This window comes from Mesoplodon densirostris, chromosome 16, assembly GCF_025265405.1.
Source record: "Mesoplodon densirostris isolate mMesDen1 chromosome 16, mMesDen1 primary haplotype, whole genome shotgun sequence".
In the NCBI taxonomy this organism is placed as follows: Eukaryota; Metazoa; Chordata; class Mammalia; order Artiodactyla; family Ziphiidae; genus Mesoplodon; species Mesoplodon densirostris.
Window position 1 is genome coordinate 45,480,472 of NC_082676.1, and position 15,562 is coordinate 45,496,033.

The 15,562-nt window shown below is 48.3% G+C and overlaps 1 protein-coding gene across 2 annotated transcripts; it reads left to right on the forward strand.

The window, feature by feature from the left end:
- The first annotated feature begins 279 nt into the window (after positions 1-279).
- On the forward strand, positions 280-11,052 carry NFATC2IP (nuclear factor of activated T cells 2 interacting protein). 2 transcript variants are annotated; one of them, XM_060078842.1, is made up of 8 exons: positions 280-695; positions 1,772-1,844; positions 4,381-4,495; positions 5,199-5,279; positions 5,372-5,558; positions 6,788-6,932; positions 7,058-7,167; positions 8,774-11,052. In XM_060078842.1, exons 1-8 carry the CDS (start codon positions 312-314, stop codon positions 8,930-8,932), a joined length of 1,254 nt encoding a protein of 417 aa, XP_059934825.1. In that variant the 5' UTR covers positions 280-311; the 3' UTR covers positions 8,933-11,052. The 2 variants fall into 2 exon arrangements, with proteins under 2 accessions (XP_059934825.1, XP_059934826.1); XM_060078843.1 differs by lacking the exons at positions 6,788-6,932; positions 7,058-7,167.
- The last annotated feature ends 4,510 nt before the right edge of the window (positions 11,053-15,562 follow it).

A 15,562-nucleotide genomic window follows, 5' to 3' on the forward strand; every position in this document is an offset into this window, starting at 1 on the left:
ACAGGAAAAAGACTCTCTTCAGTGGGCGGGGCTTATAGAAGGATGGTCAGGCCAATGGGTGAGCCGGGACGAGTCGAAACCTACGCCGATTGCGCCGAGGCTGATTGGAATCTTTGGCGCCTTGGTTTCAGTGGTGAAAGTGTGATGGGCGGGTGCAGCGACCAGTGAAAAGGCGGAGAGGTGGATCCAGATGGTGTGGGCGGGAAGAGGTGCTGACTAGCAGGCAGTTCGCCCAATGAAGGGCGGAAGCCGCTGGAGGGGGCCAGGCGAGTTGGTTAGAGGCGGACGACTGACGCAGCCTGGTGTGTGCCATGGCGGAGCCGGTGAGGAAACGGGGTCGGCGGCCCAGAGGCGGCGGTGTCGGCCGAGGGGCTCTGGGATCCCGGGGCGGCCGTGGTCGGCGTCCTGGCGCTCAACGGTCGCCAGCCCGGCGTACCCTGGACTCGGTGCTTGTGGACTTGGTCAGCGACAGCGATGAGGATGTCTTGGAGGTCGGAACGGCGCGCGGCGCTGCGGACCCGGCCGAGGTCCCGCTCCCGGAACCCCCCGTGCCGGCCGCGCCCCGGGACGACAGCGACAGTGACAGCGAAGGGGCGGACGCACGGCCGGCTGAAACCCCTCGGGTCTTGGTCAGGCGGCGGCGGTTGCTGCTGGATCCCGGGGAGGCACCGGCGGTTCCAGTGTACTCCGAGAAGGTGCACGCAGGTCCCTGAGAGGGCTAGCGCGGAAGGGCTGGGTTTAGAAATGTTGAGGGTAGGGTTCTAGGATTGGTCTTGGGAGACTAAACGGAAGCAGGGTATAGGAGCCTTGGGGGCAGTGTTCCTGGGGTTTCTGTAAATTGGGGAGGTGAAGGGGTTTGGAGTGTGCTGGGAGTTTGGGATTCCCAGGAGCTGGAGTGTCGGGGGTATAGAGAGCCTAAGGGTTTGGGATCCCTGATGGTTCAGAGAAGAGTTGAGGCACCTAGGGCTGGGATTTGGGGCATATTGGGTTTTAAGGTTGGGGCCCATTGCTAAAGATCCAGGAAGATGGGGACTGGGGTCCATGGAAGTTCAGAGAACTGGGGGCTCCAGGAGGCTGGAGTCCCCACATGGTAGGGTTAGCTAGGGAGCTGAGATTGCCAAGGATTCTAAGATAGCAGGATGGCTAGCAGCTTCGTAAAAAAGGGGAACTAAGCTTGCATCCTTACAGTGCATTAGGGAAAGGGGTGTCGGAGTCAGAGTACTCATTTTTTTAAATTGAAGTGTAGTTGATTTACAATGTTGTGTTAATTTCTGCTGTATAGCAAAGTGATTCAGTTATATGTGTATGTATACACATTCTTTTTTATATTCTTTTCCATTATGGCTTATCCCAGAACATTGAATATAGTTACCTGTGCTATCCAGTAGGACCTTGTTGTCCATTCTATATGTAATAGTTTGCGTCTACTAACCCCAAACTCCCAGTCCATCCCTCCCCCCTCCCCCCTTCCCCTTGGCAACCACAAGTCTGTTCTCTATGTCTGTGAGTCTGTTTCTGCTTTGTAGATAGGTTCATTTGTGTCATATTTTAGATTCCACATAGAAGTGATACCGTATGGTAGGGTACTCCAATTTTGGATCCTGGGGAAGCTGAGCTCCTGAGTCCTGTGGGAGGGCTGTAATGTCTACATCCTCCCATCCTTAGGGAGGACTTGGGAGCTGGAGGAGGCCTGGGTGTGAGGGAAGAATCGACCCCAGTTTTCTCTTTAAGTGGAGGGAGGATTTGGGACTGATTTACTTTTTCTTTGCAGGTGAAAAGCAGCCTCCACCTCATCCCAGACCACATGTCCCTCCTGAAATTCTGCCCCCCAGAGACTGAGGAAGGTAAGGGAGGGCTTCTAGGGAGAGGTGCCCAGTGCTGGCCTCTTTGAGGAGACTTTCTGGAGTTTACATCCCTGCAGTTAGTTGTTTCCTGGGGCTCAGGGGAAGGACATGGGAGAGGTGACTCCTGCATCCTAGCCAGAAAAAGCTCCAATCCTGAAAGGAGCTGGATTGTTAACCAGAAGGCACAGAAAATTCTGTCAAAACACCCTTCCACCAACTCTAATAGGCATAAGAGTGAGCTAATATACAGATTTCCAGGTGCCATCCCCAGAGATTCTGATTCTGTAATCCTGGGAACGGGAGGGGGAGGTGTTAAGAATATGTAACATCTTGTTACATCTGCAGCAAGTGTCTTGGGAACACTCTGGAGCCAGCAGGGTGTTCTTTGAATCTTTTCAGGGCTGCCCAGCCTTTGTTCTCCCTCAGTGATGTGATTTTTGCAAACCACTCAAGGGCAGTGAGTAGGAATCAAGTCTAATAGGGGAGCAATCCAGTGGGCAAATGCAGACCTTGGATTAAGACTTTTGCACTATGAGGGAGTATGGCAGGGTGATTAAGAGCTGATTTAGGAACCAGCAGGCCTGGTTTGAATGCCAGTTCTACCCCTTAGTAGCTGTGTGACCTTGGGCAAGTTAATCTCTCAATGCTTCAATTTCCTCATCAGCAAAATGGGGATAAAAAATGGACCTAGGGCTTCCCTGGTGGCGCAGTGGTTGAGAGTCCGCCTGCCGATGCAGGGGACACGGGTTTGTGCCCCGGTCCGGGAGGATCCCACATGCCGCGGAGCGGCTGGGCCCGTGAGCCATGGCCGCTGAGCCTGCGCGTTTGGAGCCTGTGCTCCGCAACGGGAGAGGCCACAACAGTGAGACGCCCGTGTACCGCAAAAAAAAAAAAATGGACCTATGTCAAAGGATTTTGGTGAGACTTAATTAAAGAGAATATATAGAAAGCCCCCTCTTGGACTACATATATGGCTTGCATATATGGTACCTGGAACAGAGAAGTACAAAGGCACCTCTGTCCTTGCCACTCAAAATGTGGACCCAGGAATGTTGGGTATCTTCCAGGAGTTTGTCAGAAACGCAGAATCTCAGGCCTCTGGCAGCTACTAAGACAGGATTTCACAACCTCAGTGCTACTGACATTTGGACTGGATCATTCTTTGTTGGGGGCTGTCCTGTGCCCTGTGGGATGTTTAGCAACATCCTGACCTCTACCCACCAGATACCAGTATCACACCCCAACCCCTTCCTCCTCTCACTGTGACAACCAAAATTGTCTACAGACATTGCCACATGTCCCCCAGGAGGCAAAATTGCCTCTGAGAACCACTGATCTAGGATTCATTATCATTGTTTTGTATTCACAGTATATATCCTATGGTTAATGATGATCGTGTGGCAAGCAAATGGAAAAGAGCTTCTATAGTTTAGAATATTATACCTGATTTCCTTTTATAAGATATTCAAGTTAAAATGAGTGATTTAAAGAAAGATATTAGGACTTCCCTGGTGGCACAGTGGTTAAGAATCCGCCTGCCAATGCAGGGGACACAGGTTCAAGCCCTGGTCCGGGAAGATCCCACATGCCGCGGAGCAACTAAGCCACTGAGCTACTGAGCTACACGCAGCTACTGAGCCTGCGCTCTAGAGCCCGCGAGCCACAACTGCTGAGCCCACGTGCCACAGCTACTGAAGCCTGCACACCTAGAGCCCGAGCTCCGCAGCAAGAGAAGCCACCACATTGAGAAGCCTGCGCACGCAACGAAGAGTAGCCCCTGCTCGCCGCAACTAGAGAAAGCCCGCACGCAGCAACGAAGACCCAACGCAGCCAAAAGTAAATAAATTAACTTAAGAAAGAAAGAAAGATATTAAATAATACAGAGATACGGCAAAATATGGCAATGACACATGGATGAAATTTGAGAAATGTAGGCTCAGAGGGCCTATACTTACCTCTTTACCTCATTCCCTCCCTGCCCCACACCCCCTCCTCCACCCCGGAGTCACAGTCTCTCTGTGCCCACCAAACTGAGTATGGGAAGAAAATAAGAGAAATATTAGGAAAAAAAATCATCCTTTGACATTTGTTTTAGTGTATGTTTCATAACATATATAATTGTATGTCCCTGTATAGTAAGTAGTATACGTGTATTAAGTAAATACCTATTTTCCGGGTTGTGTGCTCAGTGTTCTTCATTTGTGGGGTGCGTGTGATCAAAAGTGAGAAGAGCATGCTTCAGTTGGGGTGAGCCACTTTCCGACTGTCCACACTCGCCACTGTCTCATGCCTTAGCACGAAGTTCTGACACTCTCTTGCTCTAATCTGTCAGGCTCCAGTTCATTCTTCTCTCTGAGGTAGGCTTTTCCCCTTTAACTCACACCCCTTGAGCCCTTCCCCAGTGGTTGTGTGTGTCTGGGGCTCCCTTAGTCTCCTCCTTTCTCAGAACCTTCTGAAGCCCCTGACTTGTCTCTCCTTGGCCTCCCGCTGCCCTCTCTTGGCTAACCCTTTCCACTTCCTCCCACTCTGTCCCCAGAGGCGGACATGGCAGATTCCAGCAGTCTCCACGTTGAGGATTCCCCATGTTCCAATTCTCCCTGGAAGAAGAAGCTGAGGAGTAAGGATGGAGAAGAGAAGAAAGAGATGTTTCTGTGAGTGAGGCGAGGGCCCTGGGGCCGCTGTAGCAGAAAGGGAGTTGGGGGGGTAGGCTGAGGCAGGCAGAACCCTTGGCTGGCTCCTCAAAGGGTAAGGAGAAGGACGGAAGGAGTCTTGAGGCTCAGGTGAGGACTGAAGCTCTTCTTGGGGGAAAGAAGAGGTGAACCCCATCAGAGGATGACAGCGGGCCCTCAGGACCCGCCAGCAAGTGGAGATTTCAGCTTTGTGTCTAAGAAAGTAGTGATGCAGGGGTGAAGGGTGTCGCTCTGCAGACTGCTCTGTGGTTCAAATCCGGCAGCTGTCTCTTAGCCAGCTTCTCTGTGCTTCAATTTTCTCTTCTGTAAAATGGGGATAATAGTGGTACCTGGGTCAGAATTTTGGGGTAAATTAAGAGTTAACCCTTGGCAGATAGTAAGTGCCTGGTGTCATTTGGATGTTATCAGACCTTTACCTGGGAAGTAACTTATCTTAAAAGTTAGGCATTCTCCTCCCTCATATTTGGTCATATAAATATAAAAATTATGACTCAGGTTTTCCCTGTCCTTACCTCCCCCTGTCTTCCTATAAGATGGATGTCACCGGAAGATGCTCTCTCTTGATTCTCCAGGTACCCCTCTGGTCCCCAGGGGTCCCATGAGGAGAGGTGTGGGGCTGGGGTCTCACCTCTTTCTCCATCCTGTCCCTCTTTTATCTCTACAGGTTTCAGGACACCTCACCGTTGCCTCTACGTCTGCCACGGACCAGCAGCAGGAAGCATACTCGGGCACTCCAGAAGTTAAGGTACCAAGGGCAGGGGACTCTGGGCTGGGGTAGAGAGGGGCAGTATGGAGGGGGCCCACCCTGACTGACCCACAGTTCTTTCTGCACCCCAGAGAGGTGAACAAGCGCCTCGAAAATCTCCGTTCCTGCCTGAGTCCCAAGCAGCCCCAGGGCCAGGACCACCTGAGCCAGGAGGATGAGGTGGTCCTACTGGAGGGGCCCACTCTCCCAGAGAACTCTCGTCTCTTGCCGCTCAAAATCCGGTGCCGGGCTGACCTGGTCAGATTGCCCATCAGGATGGTAAGTGCCTGAAGAGTCTGGGAGAAGGGTCCCAGGAACTGTCTGTGGAGAGACTGTGGTGTCTGGGCAGAAGGGACTGTGGCTTCCTTTGCCCATCCTGCTGTCTGGAGCTGCCCAGTGCTTGTTCAGCCCTGTGCGCCTTTGTGCTCACTGTTCCCCTTGGGAGATTTTTTTCCTCCCTCTCCCCTCTCTCTCTGACAAACTTCCCACCCATTTTCAAGGCTCCACTAAAACATCCTCTGAGAAGCTTTGCTTGGTAGCCCCTCCCCAGGGTGCACCCCTCCCTCTTTCCTTCCCTCGGACCCTGTGCTTCCCTCTTGTGCTTGCTCTTACTGCCGTGGACACCCAGATGGCACTTGGTCATTCCGATCCCCCCCTAGCTTCCTGATGAAGCCTACTCTTTTTGTAGGGATGACTCCAATTCCAAAACAAGAATGATAACAGAAGTGACCATTTATCGAGCAGTAACCGTGCATCAGGCAAGCAACTAAGCCAGGGCTTGTGAACTGGCAGCCCATGGCCTTATCAACTGTGCTGCTGCTGCTTCTTTTTTTTTTTGTCCCTGCTGTGTGGCATGCGAGATCTTAGTTCCCTGACCAGGGATCGAGCCCCCTGCATTGGGAGCGCAGAATCTTAGCCACTGGACCACTAGGGAAGTCCCATGCTTCTTTTGTGGTGTACGGTGCTTTTATTTATTTTTTTGGCTGCACTTCACGGCATGCAGAACTTCCCCAACCAGGGATCGATCCCTCACCCCCTGCAGTGGTAGCGTGGAGTCTTAACCACTGGACCCCTAGGGATGTCCCATGTATGACTCACATGAACATATGAGTTCATCGCCAACCTTTGCAATGGGTGATTTTGTACCAGGGTCCAGATTTCTGGTTTCTCTTAAATAGGAAGATACAGTACCTGGCCCATATTCCTACATGGTACCAGTCAGCTGGAATTGTGGAACAGCTGGCCTGTTTAGATGGGGCATATCCGGTTCTGGTTTGCCACAATCCCCACCACTCCCTTTTTTCTCCTAACTCATGGCTGCTTCATGTCTTTGTGTCACTTGCCTGAAACCCTTATTAACATGATTTTATTTTATGCCTTGCCAGGCAAATATGGTGGAACTCACAGATGAGGAATTTAGCAAGTAGTTAAGGCCAGAAACTGGGGGTGGGTGGGGGGGAAGCACATCAAGGCAGGAAGGCCTCCTTCACTTCTTGTCCCCCTCCCAGTCGGAGCCCCTCCAGAGCGTGGTGGACCACATGGCCGCCCGTCTTGGGGTGTCCCCAAGCAGGATCCTCTTGCTCTTCGGAGAGACAGAGCTGTCCCCTACCGCCACCCCCAGGACGCTAAAGCTTGGAGTGGCTGACATCATTGGTGAGAGGAAGGCAGGGAGGCTTGAGGAGGCTTTTGTCACAGGGAGGGGATATGGGAAGAGGCCCAGAGGGGACCCTGCTTCCACCCCCCGCTTAGGCCTGGCTTCCTGATCCTGCCCTCCACAGACTGTGTGGTGCTAGCAAGTTCTCCGGATGTCGCAGAGAAGTCCCACCTGCTCCAGCTGCGGGTGCAGGGGAAGGAAAAGCACCAGCTGCTGGAAGTCTCGCTGCCTCGAGTGAGTGGGGAACTGGCTCTCTGTGCCCCTTGCCCCGTGCTCTGCGGTCTCTCGTGTCAGTGGGTGGAGGATGGAGTCACTGCCCTCTGTGGTCTTGGGTCCCCACCCATCCTAGATAGTGGAAAAAGCCCAGTGTTAACTTCCCTCCCCTTTCTGCTGGGAACCTGGCTCTGGTCTCCTAACTCCTCCTGGTTAAAGTCAAAATCACCCTTGGACAGTAACCAATAAAACCCATCATAATTACAAAAGAAGTGACAGTCCCTGTGCTAAGGATATTTACTTCACATTCAGGATATTATTGAATTTCACAACAATCTTACATGGGAAAGCACTGTTTTTACCCTCATCTAACAAATACGGAAGCCAACCTCTATAGAGGTGGAATAACTTGCCGTATTAGTTTCTGAGAGCTGCTATAACAAAATACAACAAACTGCGTGGCTTAAAACAATAGAAATGTATTCTCTCACAGTTCTGGAGGCTACAGGTTTGAAATCAAGTTGTCAGCAAGTGGGACGAAGTGAGAGAGTGGCAATGACATATGTACACTACCAAATGTAAAATAGATAGCTAGTGGGAAGCAGCCGCATAGCACGGGGAGATCAGCTCCGTGCTTTGTGTCCACCTAGAGGGGTGGGATAGGGAGAGTGAGAGGGAGACGCAAGAAGGAGGAGATGTGGGGATATATGTATATGTATAGCTGATTCACTTTGTTATACTGCAGAAACTAACACACCATTGTAAAGCAATTATACTCCAATAAAGATGTTAAAAAAAAAAAGATATATTGGACAGCAGAGGGGAATATAACCATTATTTTATAATAACTTTAAATAGAGTATAATCTATAAAAATATTGAATCATGATGTTGTAAACCTGTAACTAATAAAATATTGTAAATCAACTATAAAAAAAGAAAAGTTGTCAGCAGGGTTGTGCTCCCTCAGAGACTCTAGGTAGAATCCTTCCTTGCTTCCTTCCAGCTTCTGGCGGTGGCTGGCAGTCCTTGGCTCACAGCTGCATCACTCCAATCTCTGCCTCTTTCCTCACATGACGTTCTCCCTGTGTGTCTCTCTGTGTGTCTGTTTTCTCTTACAAGCACACCAGTCCTATTGCCTTAGTGCCCACTGTAATCGAGTATGACCTCATCTTATCTTGATCACATCTTCCAAATGAGGTCACATGCATATTTACCAGGGGTTAAGACCACAAGGTATCTTTTTTGGGGAACACAATCAACCCATAGCACTTGGCTAGGGTTATACATCCATTTCAATGGGAGCACCTGGCCCCCAGCTTAGGTCATGCTCACTCCAGAGCCCGGCTGGCTTCCTTGTGATCCATGCCTCCATCGTAGGTGAGGAGACCGGCTTTGGAGAACCTGCCTGACCCGGAGCCAAGATCCCAGCCCTGGGCTCTGTGGCCCAGCTCCCTAGAGAGGAACCAGCTTGCTGCTGGCTTCTTCGGCCAGTTGCCTTTCCCTCCGTGGGCTCTGACTTGACTTGTCCCCTTGTCCTCCCTGTCGCAAGTCCTCTGTCTGTCCCTACAAGTTCTCCTCAGCCCCTCTTTTCAAATTCTTACATCCATTTTTTCCTCTCCATCCAGGATTCTCCTCTCAAGACCCTCATGTCCCGCTACGAGGAGGCCATGGGACTCTCGGGCCACAAGCTCTCCTTCTTCTTTGATGGGACAAAGCTTTCAGGCAAGGAGCTGCCGGCTGATCTGGGCATGGAATCCGGGGACCTCATCGAGGTCTGGAGCTGAAACCCCACTCCCTGTTTAGAGTCCCAGCTTGGACTTGGGGAGAGCGGCTGCCCCCTTTTGGCCCCATAAGGGCTAGCTGAAACTGAGGTAGAACTTATCCTCAAGCTAAAGCAAAATCAAGGAGTGATCTTGGACCACCCCCGCTCTGCCCCGTCGACCCTGGTTTCAAGCCGTTAGCTACCTGATTAGTTGTGTGGTGGTCCTTGCTGCCCTGGGTGGACTGTGGCTCCATCCACAGGGTGTGCTGAGTTTTGCAGGCCCCTGGGACATGGAGAAGGTATCCCTTACCCTCACCCTTTCCCCTCCACCATCACCCTTTCCTTTATTGAAATGTCTCTTTTATGAAACTGCTTCTATTGAAAGAGTGAGTTGAGATCAACATGAAATCCCTGGTATGGGATTCCAGGCCTGGCATTTATGCCACGTCCAGGACCAGCAGTGGCCTCAATGTCATTGGAGGGTGGGGGTGAAGTTTGCTTGAGGGGTGTGGCTCCTCAGCCTGCAGGAAACTAGATGATCAAGCTCACACATGCATTAGCTTCAGCAGAGTCAGACGATGGGTTATTCTTTTGAAGAATATAGCAGATTCTCAGGCTTGGGTGTCTTCCTCACCCCAGGACCCTTTCAAGCCACCTTCCTGATGCACACACATTATTTAAGGCATAATTGAGCACCTTGAGCCTTTTGGTTTTGGATCTCAGGATTCCAGTCCACGCAAGGCTTCTCTGGTTTTATGGCTTTTCCCCTTCACTCCATCCTCTCCCGTAAGCGTCCATTTTAATGTGTTGATTACATGTCTTTGAATATGAATGTATCCTTGAAAAATGCCATGTTGTATGTGTGAATATACTTTTTCCACATGTAGTATTATGCTGTAGATCTTGTGCTGTAGCTTTTTTTCACTCAGCCTGTGTTGCTTATGCTACATCAGCTTTATTTCTTTGAACTGCTCTGAGGTATTCCATGGTGGGTGTCAACTGCATTTTGTTTACACATTTGCTAAGTGGTGGACACCTGGGTGCCTCCAACTCCTCAGCATGTATACAAGGCCACGGTGAACATCTTTTTACGTGTCCCCTTCCATATTTTGTGAAAAGTTCTCTGGCAGAGGTACCCAGGACGGGAATATGGGTCAGACAGGTTAATTTCTCTATTTGTTTTCAGAATGGTCATTGACTCTCCCACTTAAAGCTTCCTGTTTCTCCTCATTCTCATCAGCACTTGCTACTGCCCAACTTTCTAATTTTTGCTGGTCTGTTGGGTGTAAAGTGGTGCTGTATTTTAATGTACATTCATCTGATCACCAGTAATTTGGGGAATTTCTTTATATACCTGTCAGCTTTCCTGGTTTCCCTTTGTGTGAATTGCTCATTTTCTCATGGGGGCTTCCTATCTTTTTTTTTTGTTTACTCTCAAAAGTTCTTCGTATATTCCTGGGCAGTTGCAAAAAACTCTCAAAATGGCACTTGTGTTTGTATATTCAGGGGTGTCCTTCACTGAACAGAAATTCTTAATTTTAATGTAGTTGAATTAACTATTTTGTTATATCATTTGTTGCTTTTTGATTTCTTATTTAAAAGTAGTTAAGATATTTTACATTTTCTTCTGTTTATTAGCTTTCTTTCACATTTAGGCCACTAATATCGGGCTGAAGTCCAACCAGTACACACTGGTATGTGCTGGCATCCTCTTTGCATGGTCAAATATTTGTTCTCATTTGTTGATGCCAGGGTGTACTGGCTGCTGAAATGTTGAATACTACTTTTAAACTATTTGAAATTTACCTTTGTCTATGAGATCCAAGTTTTAGTTTCACCATATAATGAGCCAGTTTTCTCAGCACTGTCTACTAATAAGCCATGAATTTTCCACTGATAGGTGGTATAATTTTGGCAAAAGCACATCACTCTCTTTAAAGAGCTTTTTGTTGGAATGTGGTATTCCTTTGAACTTACAATGTGGGAAATATAGAAAGAAAATTTTTTAACATTTAAATAATCCATGATATGGTATAACTCATTTTTTTCAGATATTTTATGTCCATTAATAAGTCTGAACACATTAAAATTAAAATATGTTCAATCTCAACAGAATAAACGGGAATACATTCAACTTGTGAATATTTGAGGATTTCTGTCTCTCTGTCCTTCCCGTGACCAGGGGTGCCACTTTTGGTCTTGGCACTTTTCCTAATCCCCATGACCCCTGTGGCTGCGACCATTTGTTGTCCCCTCACACCTATTCTTCCTCCTCCCAGGGTAACAACCCCTGGTTTTTAGCAAAGCACAGAGAGTTCAGAATGAAGACAGTGCTTGCCAGCCTCCACTGTAGCCAAGTGTGGCCAAATGCCAATTCAGAGGAAGGTGTGCAACTTCCAGGACACGTCCCTAAGCAGGCAGTGTGTGCCCCTCTCTTTGGCTTTCTTCCTGCTGCTCACTGGAAGTGGAGCATCCCTACTGACACAAGGTGACCTTGGGGAAGGAAGCCATGCAGGGCAGGACGAGGAGAGAAGGCGCCTGGGTCTGAGCTTCCATGCAGCGTCTTACCAGCCCTGCACTGCTGACCTCTGGGCTTTGGCGAGAAGGGGAACTTCCTGTCTTGTTTAAATCACTGCTATTGGGTGGTAATTCCTTGGTGGTCCAGTGGTTAGGACTTGGCACTTTCACTGCTGGTGCCCGGGTTGAAAACCTAGCCAGGGAACTAAGATTCTGCAAGCCGTGTGGCCAAAAAAAAAAAAAAAAAAATCACTGCTATTGGAGGATTTCTGCCACTTGTAACCAAACCCCGTTCTAGCCCCCCAGTGCGTTGCTATCACAAGCAATATTGTGGTGACCCCGAGTGGGATTTTTCTCAGGTTTATATCCAGGAATGGAATCACAGATCATTGGATGTGCACCTACCCATTTTCTCTTGAGTACAAGTGACTGGACCTCTTTATAAATCCATTAGCAAGTGCTAGAAGGTTCCAGTTTCCTCTTATCTTCCCCAGTACTTAATCTGGGGAGGATACGGGAAAGACTACTCATTGTAAAAGGATTTGCGTTTCTTCGATGATGAGATTGATTATTCATCCTTTTGATCAAAGAGATTGATCAGGGAATCTTTCTAAAACTCCCCTGATTAGAAACCTTCAAAACTTTAAGGAGCCCTGATCTGGTGCCACAGCTTGGCACTTTTCCTAATCTCATTCATCCTCAGAGCAATCCTGGGAGGCAGGTGTTATTATTCCCATTTTACAGAAGAGAAACAAGCTAAGATGAATTAACCTGTCCCAGACCACACAGCCACGGACTGCAGAGCCAGACGGAAAACCAGGTGGGCCTGTTGAAGACTGCTCCCTGCCTGCTCCCCAGACAGCCTCCCTCTCTCACTGCTCTCCACACTGCCCTGCTTTCAGACCCTTGTGTTCATTATGCTGCCTTCTGTGGCAGGACCTTTGCACATGCTTTCTGCTGCCTGGACTGCTCTTTCCCTCCTGGAAAGTCAATGACTTCCCCTCCCCCACATCTGAGGTTTTATTCAGGGACTTACTGGGGACTATAGCCTGGGAGACAGCCTCTCAGCTCTGAAAAACTGCTCCAAAGAGGTAGTGGGTGAGGCCAGTTTACATGTAAATATTTTGGTCAGGGAGTACAAGCAGTCAATATACATTTTGGTAAAAGATTACTGCCGGTTACAAAGAGCAGTTTTCTCAAGTTAATGATTATAGTGCTTTTCTATGTATGGGAAGATGCAAGAAGCTGGGTTCATTAAAATTCTTCCTGAAATGCATATTAGCTACCTAAAAGCCTGTTTATCCAAAGCACAGAGCATCCTGTTATCCTTAATTTCCTCTGTCTGGAGCAGAGTGCTTCATCCCGTTATCTGCTTAATCTCTTCACCTGAAGCACCCAGTGCACTGTTGGTCAGCTGCTGCAGCAGGTTAATCTTTGTAGACTTGGATGTTGAGCAAAATGCTCTTTGCTTTTCTTTTGTTTGCAGAGCTCAGGGACCATTTCCTCAGAGAGGCTCTCAAACCTCCCTGACCAGGTCAAATGCCCCTGCTATCAGGTCCTTATAATACCCATATGCCAGACTTCTTTTCTGTGGCACTTGTCATGGATGAACTTTTTTTTCCAAGAAATTCCACATGTATTTATATTTCACAAACCACAATTTCCAAAGCTAATAGAGCAAAAGTTGGGCTCCAGTTGAAACCAATAGACCTGTACAAACATATTTATTTATCTGAACTTAAAGGAATTTTAATCGAGAGATCCATAAAATTAAAAGGCACCTTGGGCAGGGGGTGGGATGGGGGCGACTTCCCTGGTGGTTCAGTGGTAAAGAATCCGCCTTTCAATGCAGGGGACGCTGGTTCAATCCCTGGTCAGGGAACTAAGATCCCATATGCCACGGCACAAACTAGGTCCTTGTACCACAACTATTGAGCTTGCGTGCCTCAATGGGGAGAGCCCACATGCCGCAAACTACAGAGCCCATGCGCCCTGGAACCCACGCGCATGGGTGAAAGAGAAAACCCGCACGCCACAACTAGAGAGAAACCCAGACCGTGTGCCATAACGAAAAGATCCTGCATGCCTCAACAAATAGCCCGTGGGCCGCAACTAAGACCAGACTCAGCCAAAAAATAATAATAATAAGAAAAAAAAAAAAAAAGGCACCTGGGGGAATTCCCTGGTGGTCCAGTGGTTAGGACTCAGCACTTTCACTGCAGGGGGCACAAGTTCGATCCCTGGTGGGGGAACTAAGATCCTGCATGACATGCAGGCGTGGCAATAAATGAATGAATGAATGAATGAATGTGTCACCTGTACTTGGGGAAGAACCAAATATTTTCCCCATTTGCCAAAACCAATTAGCATCAAAATATTTGTCTTTACAACCAGAAAGTTTTATTTTCATTAATGTCCAGAGGTACTGTGTTTGGACTACAGATTTTTTTTTTTTAGCTTAATGGAATTTAATTTACATGCCCAAGCATTCACTCATTTTAAGTCTACAGTTCAATGAGTTTTAGTAGATGTCCACAGTCCTGCAAACGTTTCCTGGTGCCTCTTTGTACCTCCTCCTCCCCCGGCCCCAGGCAACCACTAATTTGCTTTCTGTCACATTAGTTTTGCCTTTTCTGGATTTTATATGAATGGAATAATACAGTATGCAGTCTTTTGTGTTTGGGGTCTCTCACTTAGCACAATGTTTATGAGATTTACCCATACTGTATGTATCATTGAGCAGTGTTCCACTGTATGAATATACTATTCACCTGTCGATGGATACATGGTTTTTTTTCATTTTTTTTTTGGCTATGACGAATAATGTTTCTATGGACATTCACATACAGGCTTTTGTTTGGATATGTTTTCATTTTTTGTTGATAGATACCTAGTAGTGGAGTTGCTGGGTCATATGGGAAGTTTATGTTTAATTTTTTTTAAATTTATTTATTTTTGGCTGCATTGGGTCTTCGTTGCTGCGTGCAGGCTTTCTCTAGTTGTGGCGAGCAGGGGCTACTCTTCGTTGCTGTGCACAGGCTTCTCATTGCGGTGGCTTCTCTTGTTGTGGAGCACGGGCTCTAGGCACATAGGCTTCAGTAGTTGTGGCACGCAGGCTCAGTAGTTGTGGCGCACGGGCTTAGTTGCTCCGCGGCATGTGGGATCTTCCCGGACCAGGGCTCAAACTCGTGTCCCCTGCATTGGCAGGCGGATTCTTAATCATTGTGCCACCAGGGCAGCCCTGTATGTTTAATTTTTAAAGAAACTGCCAAATTGTTTCTCAGAGTAGCTGTACTTTTTGCATTCCCACAAACATTCATATCATTTCCAGTACTTTATCAGGGTATTTATTTCTTTATTTAGGCCACGCCTTGCGGCATGCAGGATCTTAGTTCCCACCCAGGGATCAAACACATGCCCGCTGCAGTGGAAGTGCAGGGTCTTAACCACTGGACTGCCAGGGAAGTCCCAGTGCATTTATTTTTTTAAGCTATTCTAGTATAGTAGTATCTTAATGTGTTTTTTTTTTTTTTTTTTTTTTTTTACGGTATGCGGGCCTCTCACTGTTGTGGCCTCCCCCGTTGCGGAGCACAGGCTCCGGACGCACAGGCTCCGGACGCGCAGGCTCAGCGGCCATGGCTCACGGGCCCAGCCGCTCCGCGGCATATGGGATCCTCCCAGACCGGGGCACGAACCCGTATCCCCTGCATCGGCAGGCGGACTCTCAACCACTTGCGCCACCAGCGAGGCCCTCTTAATGTGGTTTTAATTCTATCTTCCATAATGACCAATGGTGTCATATACTTGTTGGCCATTCATATATCTTTTTTTTAAACATCTTTATTGGAGTATAATTGCTTTACAGTGTCGTGTTAGTTTCTGCTGTATAACAAACGGAATCAGCTATATGCATACGTATATCCCCATATCCCCTCCCTCTTGCATCTTCCTCCCACCCTCCTCATCCCCCCTCTAGGTGGTCGCAAAGCACCGAGCTGATCTCCCTGTGCTATGCATATATCTTCTTTTGTGAGATGTCTGTTCAAATCTTTTGCCCGCTTAAAAAATTGTGTTTTTGTCTTACTGAGTTTTAAGAGTTCTTTATACATCTGGATAGAAGTCCTTTGTCAGATAC